We start from the raw sequence: 18,066 nt of genomic DNA, 5'->3' as shown, positions 1-18,066 counted from the left end.
AGTCTGCTCAACATATCTTTCCTATTGGTCATTCAGACACACTTGTCACCGAGAATGCCATTATTTTTATTTCCCTGAAAGAATCTTCTTTGTTTTCATGAGTTAGATTCCGAGCTAGAATTTTCTCTAGATAGAACATCTATTCCTTGGGAGTTGAAATTGTCAGTGTAGTAAGCCAAAAGTCAATCAACAATTTTTCAGCTGGATAAGAACTTTAACAAATGAATGAATATTTGAAGTCCTAGCATAACCTCTTTGTTTTATCTTATCCCACCAATTTCTTTCCACTGCTTCTTGTGAAAACTTTTCCACATTATGCTACATTCTCGTTTATTTCCTCTTTAGTCTGCATTCTATGTTGGCATTTAAAGTGCTGGTAATTGGGACACTATGAGCATTATAATCCATGTCTCAATTATTATTTCTGTTGAAAAAGCTTGGTACCAAACTCACTCTGTCATTGTTGCTTCTATACATAGGCAAAGGTTGTCTTCGTGAAAATCAACAAGGATTTGGACAGTTTTTATGTCAATTTGACTCAAGCTAGAGTCATCACAGAGGAGGAAGCCTCATTTGAGAGAATGCCTTCATAAGATTGGGCTGTAGGCAGGCTTGTAGATCATTTTCTTAATTAGTGATTGCTGTGGGAAGGCTCAGTTCACTGTGGGTGGAGCCACCCCTGGGCTGGTGGTCCTTGCTGCTACAAGAAAGCAAGCTGAGCAAGCCATGACGAGCAAGCTAGTAAGAAGCACTCTTCCATGGGTTAGCATCATCTCCTGACTCCAGGTTCCTGCCATGTTTGAGTTCCTACTCTGAGTTCCTTCAGTTATAGACTGCAGAAGTGTAAGCCAAATAAATCCTTTCCTCCTCAATGTGCTTTTTGGTCGTCAGCTTCATCCTAGCAATAGTATCTCTAACTATTAGGACAGACCTACTCAAGCTGCACTAAGCTAAAAAGGGTCACTTAGTGAAAGAATGTAGGGAAATGTTGCAGCGCATGTATGACCAAGGAAACTCACTGAGCTCCACGGGGAACTCTGCTGATGTCTGAGTGGGTGGAACTGGTAGCATTTGCCCAGTACTCCTGGGCTTCTTGCAGTTGTGTCTACACTGTTTCTCAAACTTGAAAGTCCAGGACTTTCTACTTTAGAAAAAAACAACCATCTGGCCACACTGTGCATGCACTTCCTTCCAGACTTAAGAGCTAAGGCCTCAAGTTGAGTTTGAGAGCATTACTTCCAGTTTACTCCCGAATATGATCTCTTTAGCTTGGCCAGTCGTTCATTCACCTGGGTTTACAGAAGAACAGTTCACTTGAGAATGACGGACAGAGCTTTTCTAGGAGAGTGAGAAGGTCAGAGCTCTGTCTCTAATTTCTTTTCTTCATGGTCATTTTCCAGCTTATGTTTTATTGAAAGATAGACCTCTAACTAAGACATGGATTTTTTATTTAAATATTTTACATTTAATTTTAATTAAATTTTATTTTATATGTAGCATGCTTTGCTTGCATGCACAAGACTGTGTACCATGTGTGTTGCTGGTACCCTTGGAGGCCAAAAGAGGGCATTGGATCTTCTAAAACTGGAGTTGCAGACTGTTGTGAACTGCTATATGGGTGCTGGGAAGTGAACTCAATCTTCTGCAAGAGCAAGTGTTCATAATTCCTAGGCTGCCTTTTCAGCCCCTTATTTGTAATTTTTACTTTATTTATTTGTGCGTGCGTGCGTGCATGCGTGTGCGTGTGCGTGTGCGTGTGCGTGTGTGTGTGTGTGTGTGTGTGTGTGTGTGTGTGTGTGCAGTAACTTTAGGGAGAAGGTTCTCTCCTTGCACCAAGGGTTCCAGTAATTGGGTTCAGGTTGCACACTTTACTAGACAGACACTCTTAGGTGATGAGCCATCACTCTGGCCCTCATTCTAGTATTTAAACCATGGGACTTAAATTTAACTCATTATTCTGTCCTATACTCTCCCCTTTCTTCCAGACAGAAATTGATGAAAACATTCCTGGTACTCTGAAGTATTTCACATCGCTTCTAATGATGTCATCCCTTGAAGACACCTCCCTACCTTCCTGTTGGACATACTTGGGAAAGAGGCACCCGTTTGTTACTTGTGTTCCATTGTGGCTGCCTTCAAATCCCACCACGGGAAATTACCCAAACACAGCCACATGTCCCCCTTCCAGTATTGGGGCCACTAGGGTTGCTTCTCTCTCGCTTTCTTTCCCTCCTTAAAGGAGGTTAAATATTTCCATCTCTCCATCCTCAGAAGCCAGGTCCTTCAGGTGTGTGTCTGCAGTGGGCCAACACCCTCTTTTTCTTCTCCTGCTCCTACACTTTCATTTCTGTATAATCTGACTTTATTCTGTTTTCCTAATTTCATTTATTTATTTATTTTATTTAGTTCAACTTAGGGAACAAGCTTGTTTCACATGTAAGTCCCTTCTCCCTCCCCTCACCCCATCCCTCCTCCCCCACCCCTCATTTATTTATTTTTGTGAGCATGGCATGTATTGTTTTCTAGACTATCTGCCGTTATGTGTTGGGAGACAATTCAACTTAGGGTATATTTTTTACTTCAGCAGAATCCCTCCATTTTAGCCTTCCTTTTACATTTATTTATTCCCCTTTGTATAACTGGATCAAGTTTTGTCCCTCTTCACCTGTGAGAGTCATCATCTTGTTCTTTAAATTTTTCCATTAACAATCCCATTTCATGGAGATTATTTATACTCAGGTATTTTCTGTGAGACCAAGGTGTTTTTCTGCAGGCCATATAATCGTTCCCAAGCAGGTAGACAGCATCCAAACACCTGTCTCTTGGGCTTGTCTTTGACAGGAGACAAGTAACATTTTCATGGCCTGTCATTGGACCATGAGGTCCTATAGACTTTGGTTCATACTGAGATAGCAAGATAATTATGATCCTATATTTATTCACTTCCTTTATTGTCTTCTGGAATCTCAGTTAAGGGCCCAACTTCAGAGCCGAACAGTTCTGTAAGCTTCTGTTGACTTGTCAGGGAAACCGGGATCAGAAAAGTTGCTGATGAAGAGCCACCAGAAAGATTCAACAGGAAGTCGAGCAGCCCATGCGCACTGCATCATGGTATGCGGTCAGTGCGCGCCGGGTGCAGTCACCGCGTGCCGGGTGCAGTCACCGCGTGGTGACACCCGCTCCACTCTAAGCTTGGCACCTTGGCCCCACATCTCACAGCTCACTGAGCAACTAAGTCTCTTCATTTTATTATTATCCCTTTGCATTCCATGCAATTCATGCTGAGAATTCCAGAAAAAGATACCGAAACTAAGATTACCACCCTTGGTTTTTGCTTCTTCATTTACGTTTTATTTCCTTCAGATTCGTGGGTTTATACTTACATTGTTTTCATTCCATTTCTTCACCTACTTTTTTTTTTCTAAAAATCACTCATGAAACTTCTTTGTGTCATATTTTATGGGAGACAGGTGGAATTTTGCCAGCATTTCACTCCCTGTTCCGTGGAAGTGGGGTTGAGCTCCGAGGCTTGCATATGCTGTACAAAGGCCCGGCCACGGAGCTACCTCCTAGACGCTTTTTATTTTTTATAAGGTAAGTTCTCACTAAGTTGCCTAGGTGAGCCTTGAATTTACTTTGTATTCTAAGCCAGCCTTGAACTTGTGGTCAACAGCTCTGCTTCAGTCTCCTGAATAGCTGGGATTGTCTGCTTCAGGGGATTTAATTGTCAGCTATGTGACAAGTTCTGTATGAGGTGCCTGAAAATGCTTAGATATGATTTCCCTGTTTTAGACTGAAATAAAGAATGGCATGGAGAATTCAAGTGAGTAGCTCAAGAGTATATTAGCAGCAAATAGTACCTGCAAAGGTGTCAAGATGAAACTAGAAGCCAGCAGAGAGAGAGAGAGAGAGAGAGAGAGAGAGAGAGAGAGAGAGAGAGAGAGAGAGACAGAGACAGAGACAGAGAGACAGAGAGAGACAGAGACACACAGAGAGGGGAGGTGCTTTTTTTTTCTTCAGACAGGACAATCAGGAGAACTTTGTGAAAGAGATTAAATTTCATATATAAGACAGGCCGCTGGAGAGGACCACACTGAAGAGAATGCTTTCTTTCATTCCATCCATTGTCATTATTTACCTATCATCGTTTGCATTTCTAATTCCATAAACACAAAGGAGACAGATTTCTACTGATGAAAACTGAAAGGCAAACATGGACCACGGTGTTTTATTGGATGCTATGTTGTGCATACTCAAAAGCCTTTTTATACATGGAGAATGTAATTCCTTTTCCAGAGTTTTCAAGGACAGTGCAGGCATCTTTTCCCCAAGCTTAGCCACATGGTTCATAAAAGTCAACTAATCTATAAAATGATTGGTAAATGTACCGATTCTTGGTACAGATGAATCCGCCACCTCTGAAGACTTGGTGTGGGTCCCGATTTAGGTCTCCAATACAGGTCCATTGATTTTTGGAGCCCTTGATGGAGACGCACCATTTGGAATGGTCAGAGTGAGAACTGAAGTAAGGTTGGTGAGGTGTCTTAAGGCCCTTGATGTTGTAGACATGGTAAGGAAGGGAACAGTTTGAAGAAAGTGAATGTATTTTCCTCTGCCAGGTTTCTGCCAGTAAATGTGTCTTCAACTGTTGAGCCATCCAGGCTGTAAAGATGTCTAGGGGCCAGGAGGAGAGAAACAGTGAATGAGATCAGCCAGGTCATCCCTGCAAAGACCCTAGGGAGAAGAAGCCTTCATTCGCCCTTGCTCTGTGCTTCTGGCAATAGTAACAGCATGACCACATTATAAACACAGTGGATGGGAAAATAATTTCTAAATCCTAAAGCAATGTTCAAACAAAAGTTATTATTGTCATATTGCAAAGATGCTGGAGTCTGCAAATGCCTTCTCTCCCACATGAAGAAAGCAATATATATTTTAGCTATGAAAAGACTTCTGAAAATAATAAGGCTGGAGAATTAGAGGCAATTTCAAGGATTTTGTAAGCCATTCTATTATAATTGAATTGTTTTGAAGTCAGTGGGGAATTTTTAGAAAAATGTTAGTTTAGGACAAAGAGAAACTAGCGTATGGTCAAAAATATCAATTGAGAGATACTGTCCAGGATGAACTTGGAAGAGTGGATTTCAGAGGATGCAGGAAACATTGGATTTCAGAGGATGCAGGAAACATTGGATTTTCACAACAACCGTGGCAAAAGCACTGGTGTTTTCTATGGTGGCAGAAGAGCTGGAGAGGATATGATAGAATTGAAAGCTATTAAGGACCTGAGACTGGATGGATTTGGTGGTTTGTTGGAAGAATGGGAAAGAGGGAGTCTGGAATGTCTTGGATACTGTGTAGAACATGAATGAAAGAGTGGGTGAGTGGGGGATGACAGCGAGACCAATGGCACATTGCATTTGGTCTAGCTCTACCAACTCCTGGTGGAAACAGCCCATTCATGGTTGAGTACAGCCGTTAGCGTGGAAGTCTGGGGCAGAAATCCCAGCCTTGGAAATCATCTAAGGGCTCTCTGGAGTGACGTCACAAGGTACACAGAGCAATATAAGGAAGGGTAGAAAACCATATAGCAATCTCATCTCCTAAGGAGGTGGGTCTGGCACAAGGGACTTCAGTACATCAGAAGGAAGACCAAGAGGATGTGCTCCCAAAATCAGTGCAGAGATTTTCTGAAGGGAAGGGTTTCATCAGCACCATGGCTGGCAACGGCTTCTTCTGTCCTGTTAGTCTCTGTATCTCGAGTGTCTGACATAGGCTGCAGCTATTTGGTAAATTCCCTGTAATGTATAAAGGAAGGAAGAAAGCAAAAAGCATGGCAGACCACAAGGTTATGTAAGACAAGCATTTGTGGCTTTGAGAGAAGCAAGACTCAGAGTGAAGAGGATCCAGTGGCTGAAGGCTCTAAGGTTGTTTCAAAAGAAGTTTGGGTGGAGAAGTGGGCGCCAGAGAGATGGGCAGTTTAGACTTTAGGAATGTTTTTATATAAGCCTGTGTGCTACAAAGACAGAGCCTGTGAGGGTGAGAGGTTTGAAAGACAACGCAGACCGAGTAGACAAAAACCAAGGTATTCTGAGGCTAGAGTGGGTTACACAGAGTTATGGTGACTGCTGGTACAAACCCAGGTACAAAAGCATAAAGATAGCTAAGAGTGGCAGGGGGAGGGGGCAGAACTTAAGTGACTGCTCCCTTATGGTCTTCATTCTCACTGTGGGAGAGAGGAAAGGGTTTTTTAAAGGTTTTGAGAACAAGGAGGTCTCAGAGCAACTGTCTAGCGGATACTGGAAATAGCCATGGCTCTATGCCCAGCAGAGACAGTTTCTAGAGGCCCAGCTGTATGAGGGACTTCTGTGGTTGAGCCAGCAACTGCTGCCATTCCTACAGGACAAGGATATATATGAGCTGATGCTTGAAGTCTCTCTTCCTTTTTCTTCCTCTAGCTTCCTCTCTTTCCCACTCTATCCCAAATAACCAGAGTATTTTCTCTAAGCAAGCCGCACGATTCCTACTAACACGGAGACAGCCTTTCATACCATCAGTATAAGAACTGGATTTTGCAAAATGGAGGAAGTTCAGTCCCTGGGCTGATTGAAGTACGGTGAGGTGCCGGCCAGGGATCTTCAAGGACCTGGACTTGGCACACAGCTGGGGCATGTGAATGAGTTCCCAGTGGAAAGTGTTTGGGATGGAGCAGCTGTAGATGTTAGGCTGGGAGACCAAGAGTTGGGAATCTAAAGCAAGAGACAACAAAGAAAAGTTGAGAACTTAAGCACAAATGAAAATACTTACTGATACTATGCATTTTTATGAAGATTAAAATACAGAAACAAAAAAACTTCCCCAAGTGAGGGCATTCCTCCCTACTTTTTTAGAGCAACCGCCCTTAAATGCCTTGTGGCTAAAGTAATTGGAGCCTACCTATTGGACATTCCTACTTTCCATACATTTTTTGTGGTTTTATGTATCTTTTTAATCTTTTTGGGAGTGGGATATATAATGTATGTATGTATGTATGTATGTATGTATGTATGTATGTATGTATGTATGTATGTATGTATGATGTGTGTGCATATATGTATGTGCCTGTCATGGCACACAGGTGGCAGTCAGAGGACAACCTCAGGTGTCAGTCATTGTGTTCTACCTTCTTTAAGTCATGGTCTCTCTGCTGTTTGGCCCTGCATCCCCAAAGCTAGCTGGTCCACAAGCTTCCGGAGATTTTCCTGTCTCTACTTCCCTTCTTGTGGTAGGAGCGTTGGGGTTACAAATGCACTGTTTCTATGTTTAGCTTGATTCTGGGAATTCAAACTCAGGCCCTGGAAATCAGTTTATCCAAACCCTCTCCCCAGGCTGAGTTTTATGTTTTCCTTATCTAATCATTAGGTAAATTCTAATTTACCTAATAATTACCTAACTCATCTAATCATTAGGTAAATTCTGTTGTTACCAAATCCTCGCTTTTGAGATGAATTAACTGATGGTCTGTATCACATACCTATGACCATAAAGCTTGTGGGTGTCAATTATATAAACCTGCCTTGGAGGTCACATGCCTTCCTTCCTATGTGTGCATATATAAAAGTAAAGAGCTTCTAGTGCCAAGCTTGGAAAATAATCAACTCAGTGCTCATCTCAAGTCTGTAGTGTTCAGCGCTCTAACGAGACTCCAGCTACTTAGATGAGGGACACAATAGCTATTCTTGCTTGTCAACTTGACTACATCTGGAATTAACAAGAACACAAGTGGCTGTGTACACCCGTGAGGGATTTTTCTTAATAAAGTCATTTGAAGTAAGAACACCCCCCTTCAATTTGGATCTTTTGAGGTGGGGAGATCTACCTTTAATCCAGGCCACACCTTCTGGTGGCGATCTATATAAAGTATGTAAAAGAAGGAAGCTTTTGCTCTTTGCCTGCTTGTCTTCACTCTCAATGTCAAGTTCAATCTTTCACTGAAATTAGACATTACTTCTTTGGGGTTTAGGCATATACTGAAGACTAAGACATCCACCCTCATGGTCTGAACAATGACTGGACTCCTGGACTTCCAGGTGGTAAATGACAGCCAAGGTTGGACTAGCTATAAGTCACTCTATGAAATCTCATGTGCATATATTCATTTCTGTTCCTCTAGAGTCTAGACCAGTGGTTCTCAACCCTTGGATTGCAAACCCTCTGGGGTCAATGACCCTTTCATAGTGTTGCATATCAGGTATCCTACATATCAGATTTTGACATTACTATCATAACAGTAGCAAAATTACAGTTATGAAGTAGCAATAAAAATAAATTTTATTTATTTTGTTGGGGTCACAACATGAAGAACTGTATTAAAGGTCATAGCATTAAGAAGGTTAAGACAGTGATCTAGACAAATATAGGGTTTAAGGTGAAAATTGGGCAAGGAACATTTTCTAAGCTGTTCCTGAAGGTCAAACACACTACGTCTTTTCTTACTTCTACATCATAGTTTGAAGTATTTTGGGCTATTTGAGTTTGAGATCTTAGAAAACATTTATCTGCTGCTGAGGTATGATGTTGACAGTGTGGAGGCAACATTTGGTCTGAAGAAAATTAAAAAAAACTAACATTGAGTCTATATTTTAAAACAAGGGTTTCTCTCTCTCTCTCTCTCTCTCTCTCTCTCTCTCTCTCTCTCACACACACACACACACACACACACACACATGCACACACACAGGCATCTTGCAGTTCTGTATATTTATGATGATGGTGCTGAGGCCTCTGAAGACATCCACGGGAAAGTCACCACCCAAGTTTGTCAGTGTCTCTGGGGCTCGTGCAACATCTGTCTGCCTCATCCATTTTTTGAAATTATTGCCCATGCTCAAGTTCGGCAATGCCATTTACAGACCAGGAACTGAGGCTGAGTTAAGGGATCCTGCCCAAGGTTTCATCACAGCAGAGACAGTGGGAGGATTGGATTAGGGCACCAGAAGATCTACGACTAGCTTAACCGATGAAGTGGCACCCTTGTTTATGTGACTTCTGCTGCCCTCTTCAACACACCGCCTCTCACATGGGCTCCCGTCTTACCTATTATTTCATACTGGCTGTATTTGAAAGTTATGCAGATGCCACTTTGTCCATTCCGTTTCCCCGAGGATGGGTAACTATAGCCGTCTTTTGGAACAGGAGGAAACCCAGGAACAGAATGAATCAGCCAGAAACCCTGGACTCTGTTCCATACCAGTAGGCCTACCAAAGAAAGACACGTTTGATTTGGAAAAGTTAGGAAACAGAACCCCTCTCGAAATACATTTGAAACGGTAATATTGCAGCCTACTTACACTTGAGGCTCATTAGCTCATTTCCTTAGGCTCTTGAGAATTATCTACTGAGTTTTCAAGGATTTCAGTAACAACTCAGGTACACCTCATGGTGCCACCTAACTGAAAAGGGGAACCAAGCAAGACACTTTGTGAAGAGGGAAGGGTAATCCCATGTTGAAACTAGTTGGGCGATTTTGCTAAACTGGAATTTGATCTTGTTAAACATACAAGTCACCTGGCAAGCTCCAGCTGGAGTCTTCCTGCTGAGTCTTTAAGTTATCTTCAAAGGGCTGCTAAAAGCCAGTTAAAAGGGACAATAGCAAACAGAGCGGGGTGCTGGCAGCACTTGGTTATAAGAGGCAGCTGCTCATTTGTTGGAGAAGGGTCTCTGCAGATCTGATTTAAATAGACCAAAAAAAAAAAAAAAGCACCATCATTGAGCATGGTTTTTAAAAAATTCTCAAGAGCCTACTAAAATGAAAGCCATGAAGGCAGGTTGTGACATGGCAGAAAGTCCCCTGTCCAAAACACTTTCCATGCTTATAGACATATGGCGGGCTACCCAGAGCTCCAGGCTACATAGGAATATGCCAGAAAATCCATTCAAATGCCTGTTGACTTGCTTTTTCACAGAGTCCCCTTGAGAAAGTGTACTGTGGTGGAAACTGTTGGAGATTCTGTTGTCTAACAGGACTCATGAGCTTGATATCCCAAGTCCCTGGGTGTTTGTGTTCGTGTGGATCAAATGAAGCACACCTTCACAATTAAACTCTCTTTTGTTTCCCCCAATCCTTTCTGCAAATAACAGGTCAGAAAAGTTAGGGGTGAGGATGGAAAATATGGCATGTTTGAATGCCACCGGGTTCCGTGGTAGCAAGGCTATCATGAGGGCAGCAATGTGATCACAAGTTTTCAGTGTCACAAAGTTTGATGGGCATTACAAATGGTTTATGTTAGGGGACGTGTAGGAAGTAGAGTCTCATACTGTAGCCCAGGCTGGCCTCATACTCATGGCAGTGCTCCTGCCTCAGCCTCTTCAAGTAACTGCTGAAGTTACTGTATTTGTGACTATACCTGGGTATATATTATATTCTTAACCAGATTGAAAATTAGCTGCCCTAGAGCCAAACACGCATTGATAATATATTAGGTTTTCTGTATACTGTTAATCCTGAATTTATTTCCTGCCAACCATTATATATTTCAAAAATACTAATTTTTAGAATCTCCTGAAAAATTGCATTCATATAATTCATATAATTCATTCATATAATAATGTCCTTGTTAGACATTTTAAATATTTTCCAATCCCCTGGTAGCTCGGCCCCATGTCGCCTGCTGACATCATGTGGCTTCCTTTGAAGATATTTGGAACATTCTGAAGAAAATTGCCATAGAAGCTATTTATGATATACTAAGTTTAAAGGACTTGGAATAATTATAATAGTTTTATAATCTAATGAATATTAGGATTACACTTATGCATACACATAGCAATACACTTATGCATAGTTTGTAAATGGAAAATAACAGAGATTACTATGTTAAGAATTCCTGTATCAAGTAACAATATGTAACAAAGCATATATTAAGTTACTATTAAGAAAAAACTTTAAGGATCTATTTTTTCAATGTTAATTTTCAATGGAGTTGAACATTAAATAGAGTGAATATTATTCAAATTTATTAAGTAAACTTCCATAAGCTGGATATAACTGTAATCCTAGCAACATGGAACATTTGGACAAGAAGATCAGAAGTTCAAGGCTAGCTTGAGAAACTTGCAGACAGCCTATCTGCAGTTATATCTGGGGATATAACTCAGTGATAGATAGATTGATTGCCCTGCAAACATGAAACAAATAAAAACCAATAAAACCAATAAAACCTAACTAAAAAGTGTGTATATGCACATTTCTCTCTGTCTCTGTCTCTGTCTCTGTCTCTCTCTCTCTCTCACACACACACACAATGTAGCCTTGCTGTTGTGTGTATGTCCATATATATATATATATATATGACGACTATGTATGTATGTATATATAACAGGTATTTGAACAACCAGCTCTTGGGATATTTACTTTCAAGCACATTTTTTTTAAATGTTAAGAAATAAATTGGAATTTCTGAAAAGGGCTTTGGCATGTCAAGTCATACAATTATTTTGTAAAGTGTTATATAGAAATCAACTCTCAGTAAGTCAGGATAAGCCATGAAAACAAAAGCTGTCTTTTTAATGTGGAATATGAGGATTTAAAGATAAAAGGCTTAAGAAAATGCTGATTCCAATAGGAAAGAGAAGCCAAGAACCAGTGACTTACCTTTGGTGTGTCCATACTTTCTGTTGTATTTCGTAGACTTAGGGACCCCGTCGTTGTATATTAGATAGGCTGTGTCATTGTGCTGCAGGAATACATAGGAGTTATAATGGCACAAATCTTCTATTTTCAATTACTCTCACTATTTCTGTTGGCTACCCAGCCCACAGCACAGAGCTTTCACTAATACACACAGGAACATCCGTGGCGTGCAAGATGGAGGGGAAGCCCATTTTCACTCATACAGACTTGTGTGTATATGTGTGCATGCATATTTGTGTGTGTGTGTGTGTGTGTGTGTGTGTGTGTGTGTGTGTGTATGAGAGAGAGAGAAAGAGAGAAAGAGAGAGAGAGAGAGAGAGAGAGAGAGAGAGAGAGAGAGAGAGAGCGAGAGAGAGAGAATGAGCTAGAGAACAACCTTGGGTATTCTTCCTGGCCTAGAACTAACCAAACAGAGTAGGTTGACTGGCCAGCAAATCTCAGGGAGCCACCTGACTCCTCCACCTCCTCAGCTCTGGTATTACAGGCATGTGCCACTGCCTGGCCTTCTTAGCCTCATGTCTCCGGAGCCCTATGTGATCTGGGCATGGGGTGATATTTCCACTTTTCTTGGTTGTTTTGGAAGCAGGCATCTGATTAAGCAAGCCGTGCATGATAAAAGAATGGGGAAGTGTTTGTTCAGGAGAAGAAACTGGGACAACCAGGCAAAGATTACACCTGGGTTTTTTCCCCTGATGCTCTAGGCGCAGTGCAGGGCAGGCCGTCAGGGTCTCATTTCCTTTGCTTGTGTCAAGCCTCACTGTTTTCACATAACTGTATTTAATCTGGATTCTTCATTACCTGTTCTCCTTCCTGTCTCATACAGGGGTGCTTTTCCCCCAAACCATTTCTCAGTGCCACACTGACATTGTCCTCTTTAGAAAATGAGGTGAAATTTAATGTGTGATATTGGATTTCTTCCGGTGAGATTCTCCACGGAGGTTGTTTATCCTCTAAGTCAGAGGAAAGCAATCCCTTGTCTCAGTGTCTCTTTGTTATGTTTTGGGAATGTCTTACATTTGTTTGGGGCATTTCCATCCCATCTATGTCATGATGCCATGACTTTTACTGAAACCAATGATGTTGCTACTGAAAAAGTCCCAGTGACATAATAAAAGCAACAAGGGCAACTCATTTCCTTAAAAAAAAAATTAACCCCTATCCTTTCCTCAGACAGAAAAGTCAATAATAGATCTCTTGAAGTTAATTATTTGAGGTAATACAAAAACATGTAAAAGTGTGCACTGTAGTTTTGGCTACTCTGTATTGGCATTCCCACGAAGGTAAGCTGTTTCCTTAGCCTCGGGCTTTTGTTAGTTAGTTAGTTTGTTTGTTTGTATACACAACCACAGCAGCTACAGAATGGTAATGCCTGTCCTTTCTGAGAGCCCGGACAGTTACTGTGAGCTGGCATTGACTGTGGTCACAAGGCCATATGCATGCGCATGGAAGAATGACCTACTGAGGACATTTATTCTTACAATAGCTGCCATTTATTATTACAACCAGGAGTGTAATAGACAGCTATAGTTGATTTGGTTACAGACTTGGTGGGAAAAGATACTACCAAAGAGTGGAAAAGATCACAGGATAGGCAGGATAGACCTGGTGGCATACACCTGTAATTATAGCATTAAGGAGGACAAGGCAGGTGGATCATGAGTTCAAGACTAGCTGATGAGCCTGGGCTACACCGGGATGCCCTTTCTCTTAGAATGTGTGTGTGTCTAAGTGGACATATTTGACTGAGCTGGTGCATGTGAAGGCAGAAGTTGATGCTGGTTGTCTTCCATTACTTCTCCACTTTATTTTGAGATAGATTCTCCCACTGGACCTGGAGGTCCCAGGTTCGGCTAAGCTGGCTTCAGTCAAATCCTAGAGACCTGCTTGTCTCCACCCCAGTGCTGATGCTGCAGGCATTTACCCTGAGGGCCGCCATCTCCATCTCCTGGGCCCCAGCTCTGTTCTTTTAACCCATATGTTAAGTGATGTCTTGATTGTTGGATTTTGAACTGAGGGGATTATTCTCTGACCCCAGTCTAGCAGGAGACATAGTTAGGCAAGAAAAAGCTACTGCAATGTAATTTGATTTTTAAGGAATATGGAGAGTCCTTATTTGCAAAAGTAAAAGAATAGGAACAATTTCAAGTATAACCAGGCTATTGGAAATTTGTGATACAAAATTAGCTGGTCTGATCGTACATCCTACTATCGGTTAGAAGATCAATACAGGGTCAAAGAGTAGAGAAGACAGTTCTCCGTCACGGGGGGCAGATAGTTCTGTCTTCCAAAGAACACCCAGTCACTCCTACGTTCATTTGCTCTGTTGCTTTCTTCTTTTGCGCCAATTGGACACGGGACCAGCCTCTTTCCTGACACGTTCTTCTCTAGAACCAAGAACTCAAAGCACTGTATGTGTGAGGGTTTTACTCAAACAGCAAAGGCTTTTACACCGTTGTCATGCTTTACCCCAACGTCCCTTTTATTTCTCACACAATCTTCAATTCCTTACTTCCTTTAGTTTTAGAATGAGGGTGGACAAGACTTTAGTCTGTAACCCAGACAAGCCTGGAAGTCACTTATATATCCCAGGCAGGTCTTGAACTCATGGTGATCCTCCTGCCTCAGTGATCCTCCTGAGTGTTAGGATTATAGGTGTAAGCCACACCTGACCCTTCTTCCTGTTTTCGTTCTGCTAAGCAGGTGTGGTGCCTTCTCTCTCCTAGGCACTGGGCTGCCTTTCATGTTCCTCGGTCATTATTGGAATCTGCCAACCTAAAAGTCAAATGGTATCTACTCAAAGTAAGGTGAAAGGTGGCAGAGGCTTGACCGTGGTTATCTTTTCCTCTTCTCTGCTCCATGAGTCCCTGGGATGGAGAGGAGAACAATGCAGGGGTTTATTTTCTCACTAATGGGTTCCATTCTAGGTTCTCATCACCTTGGGAAGCAGAAGCTCTCAGTTTTCATCTTACGTAATAGTCTGGTTATTTAAAACAGGGTTGTTGTTGAGATTAAATAACTTCAAAAAAAAAAAAAAAAAGCACAGAAACTGTTTTTGACACATCACATGTACCCAACCAGCCTACAGAATCATTTTAACTATGTGATTTGGCTTTAAGGTTGCTTTTAGTGGCAAGTGACTAAAACAAGCACTTCCCCCTCCCCCCCACACATAGTGACAGCTCCCTGGTGAATGTTCAGGTAGATTTGTGTGGTAGCACTAGAAGCTAAAGCAGTCTTGTGTTGAGAATGAAACTATTTAATAGCTGAAAAGCCCAGCAAAGAACCTATCATAGTATAGAAACAGTCATTTTGAACACACCCATAACTTATTGTCAGGGAATACATTCATGGAGTAGAACCGTGTGTCAGTTACTGCTTGGTGTAATTTGAATAATAGAAGACCCAGAGTCAGCTTCAAGCTGAAGACCAGAGAAGCAAAGCAGCCAAGCCCTGGAGATTTCTCACCTCCACCAATGCTCAGACAGAAGGACGATTGTGTGCTCTGATTGCATCTCCAAAGTGCACTGCTCTCCTCAGACTACAATCCTATGCCTTCTTGTCTGGAAACCAAATCTCCACATGGGACCCCTTTACTTCCTTTTATACTTCTGTCTGCCCAGCCATACACTCCTGTCTCCACCTCCCTAGTGCCTGTGATTCCAAGTGCTGAGACCAAATGCGTGAGCTCTGGTGTAGGCCAGGGAGGACTTGAACTCTGGCTCCTGCGTCCTGGGATTAAAGGTGTGTGCCATCACTGCCTGGCTCTACGGCTGGTTAGTATGACTGCTGGGATTAAAGGTGTGTATCGCCATTGCCCAGCTTCTAGAGCCAGCTAGTGTGGTTGGCTTTTCACTCTGATATTTCAGGCAAGCTTTAATAAATCATAAATAATATATCAGCACACACACACACACACACACACACACACACACACACACACACACACACACATGTTCCAAAGATGTTTTTTGAGTTTAGATTTTGTTTGCATGCTTCCTATGATTTCCTCCGAATGTTTGACTGTAACCTACCTTGGAGGGATACGCTTCATACAGCTGCTCCAAGGTCCTTCCCACAATGCTCTCGTTGCTATTTATGAGATGGTAGCTCTTCCTCCAGCTTCTCATTGTAGAGTCCAGGTACAGGTACTCCAGCCCGGACTCTGCACTTTCATTGTCAGGCCTTTTGGGTAACTTATAAAAGATAAACCTAACATAGCAAATAGTTATGAATTGCTATCATTTATTGGCTGCTTTCCTGATGGCAGTCTATGTAAAAACCATTCACTGTATTTCATAGGAGGCCTCTAAGCAAAGGGAGTACTCGAGGTTTCTGTCCGTTCCTCTCTCTCCTCTGTTTACCTGTCTCCAGGGAAGGGAAGCTTGGCATGGGCGGTGCGTTCTAAGGCTCAGAATCTAACACATTAGCTAGCCTAGTGACTGGGGCCCTGAAATGTAAGTTCATGTGTGTTGAGAGTGATTCTCTCTGTTGTTCCCATAGTCCCAGTGGTCACAGGGGAGAGAAGGCCAAGATCTAGGTCTGCACTGGGAAGTCTTGGGTTTGCGGCCACCATAGTGCTTAGCACCTGGTTCTTTGGGCTAGACGGATGGGTGTGGGCTTTGTTTGAGCAGGAGGCTTTCCTGTGGCTTGGTCCTGAGCAACTTTCTTCAGTTCAGTTTATTGGAATGTTGTGGATGGAGGGTTTACTCATCAAGTGCTTGGCACAGGCCTTCTCTTCCTGTGTCTGTCATTATTCTGTTTCCTATTTCCTTTGCGTATCTCACAGTGAGGACGAGTGATCAGGCCCCAGGAGCGTTCAGCCAGCCTTGCGTCACCCCAGGAAAACCTGGGATTTCTCATGTGCTCTAGGTCCATTGTGATCAAGGTTTATGTTTACTGAGCTGGCCTGTGTCCTGTAGGCTGTCTGGCCTCCTCCTTTTATATGCCAAAAGTATCCCAAAGTGTGGCCATCAAAACTGTCCCTAGACCTTGTCAGAAGTCCCCCAAAAGCAAATTTAAAAACTACTGGTCTAGCTAAATACATGATAACAGCATGAAGCACTGTAATTAACCCCCAAGAGACTCAGTGAGCCAAACATAATACACAGACCATCACAATGCAACTGTCTGCTCAAGAGCACCACACTCCTCACTTGGTCCTTTATGGACTTACACTCAGGGCAGGCCTGGTCAGAGCTCGTAAATGCTGAAAGACTGGACTGATTGAAGCTCTTTAGTTTGAAATTCACACCACACTTTCAACTGCCACAGTGACCTAAACATCAGAGTTAAAGAGAGGAAAAGTGCCCAGATTTCCAAGGAGGACATCACCACATTGTCATAGTGTGGTTTGTCTCACTGACACTGTGACAGAGACCAGTCACTGATGCCTGGGCCACCTGGTGAATGAAGGTTAACAAACAATGCTTGGTTCCATCATGTACTGTTTCTTGTTCCCATGAGGGGAAAGGTATGCCTTAGCTTTAGAAAGAGCCATATGCTTTCCCGGCTTTGTATCTCAGAAAAGGCACAGAAATGAAAAGAAATTGCCAAGTGACAGTTGTCAGCTCAGTCACACTCTGCTCCCTGCCCTGCCCCCCAAAGCACTGACTAAGTCTCCAGAGAACTGCTTGGCACTTTCTCAGGGGCAACTCACCCACTCAGCAATCATCTCTGCCTGGGAATTGAGCCCAATGGCACACTTTAATTAATTAATTTATGAATCTATTTATTTCAAGCAAGATCTCATAAAAGCCAGTCTAGCCTGGAACTCACTTTCTTGATGAGCATAGTCTTGAACTCCTTGATGCTTCCACTGTGATTACAGCATGTTCCACCCTGCCCCGTTTATGTGGTGCTAGGGCCTGAGCCCAGAGCCTCGTACATGCTACCCAAACATTCTACCAACCCAGCCATAACCCCAGCCCCAGTATCTGGCTTTGTAAAGGGAGGAAGCCAGGTAAAAGCTTTCCTTAGGTTCGTCACAGAGTGCCCTGACTTTGGATTTGCACACACCAATCATCCCATTTCATTTACCCACCAGTCCACAGCTTCACCTTCATCACTTTTGCAAGAGATTGTTGCTGTGCCCAGCACCCCGGAGAGGGCAAAGGAGAGCAAAATGAGAGCTGTTCTTAGAGGGTTTGCTGTCATTTTCCATCTGTTGCCATGGGCCATGGAGTCAGAGAGCATCAAGTCTTTCTCAGGCTGTGCTGGCTCGGATATGGGTTCTGTTCACTTCTGCTGTTCACTGTTTGGGCATAAACACAAGAGGCTGAGTCCCATGTCATCTGATGGTTCTGTCACAACATTCCAGTGTGACTCTGGAGGCCTTTGTGTTCAATTGTTGACCAGTTTGCAAAGTCACAGAAAAGTCTGGAGGGAAAAGGGTATTT

At 42.6% G+C, this 18,066-nt stretch overlaps 1 protein-coding gene across 1 annotated transcript; it reads right to left on the bottom strand.

Annotated features, from left to right (window-relative positions):
* Positions 1-4,333: 4,333 nt before the first annotated feature.
* Dnase2b (deoxyribonuclease 2 beta) lies at positions 4,334-17,824 on the bottom strand. The gene is made up of 6 exons (XM_035450669.1): positions 17,712-17,824; positions 15,703-15,880; positions 11,633-11,714; positions 9,076-9,237; positions 6,552-6,749; positions 4,334-4,674 (listed from the first exon to the last, which is right to left on the bottom strand). Exons 1-6 carry the CDS (start codon positions 17,822-17,824, stop codon positions 4,334-4,336), a joined length of 1,074 nt encoding a protein of 357 aa, XP_035306560.1.
* Between the last annotated feature and the right edge of the window lie 242 nt (positions 17,825-18,066).

The sequence above is a fragment of the Cricetulus griseus genome, assembly GCF_003668045.3.
Source record: "Cricetulus griseus strain 17A/GY chromosome 1 unlocalized genomic scaffold, alternate assembly CriGri-PICRH-1.0 chr1_0, whole genome shotgun sequence".
NCBI lineage: Eukaryota > Metazoa > Chordata > Mammalia > Rodentia > Cricetidae > Cricetulus > Cricetulus griseus.
The sequence above is the reverse complement of the archived record's forward strand: the minus strand, read 5'-3'. Positions and strand labels throughout refer to the sequence as shown.

Bases quoted from the DNA above. Each gene is read 5' to 3' on its own strand.
- Dnase2b (XM_035450669.1), bottom strand. From the start codon at position 17,824: ATGACAGCAAACCCTCTAAGAACAGCTCTCATTTTGCTCTCCTTTGCC. The intron at 9,238-11,632 runs GTAAGTCACTGG...TTTCTTTGGTAG, and splicing joins AAAGTATGGACACACCAAAG to GCCTACTGGTATGGAACAGA. The intron at 6,750-9,075 runs GTAAGACGGGAG...CTCTTGCTTTAG, and splicing joins CAGCCAGTATGAAATAATAG to ATTCCCAACTCTTGGTCTCC.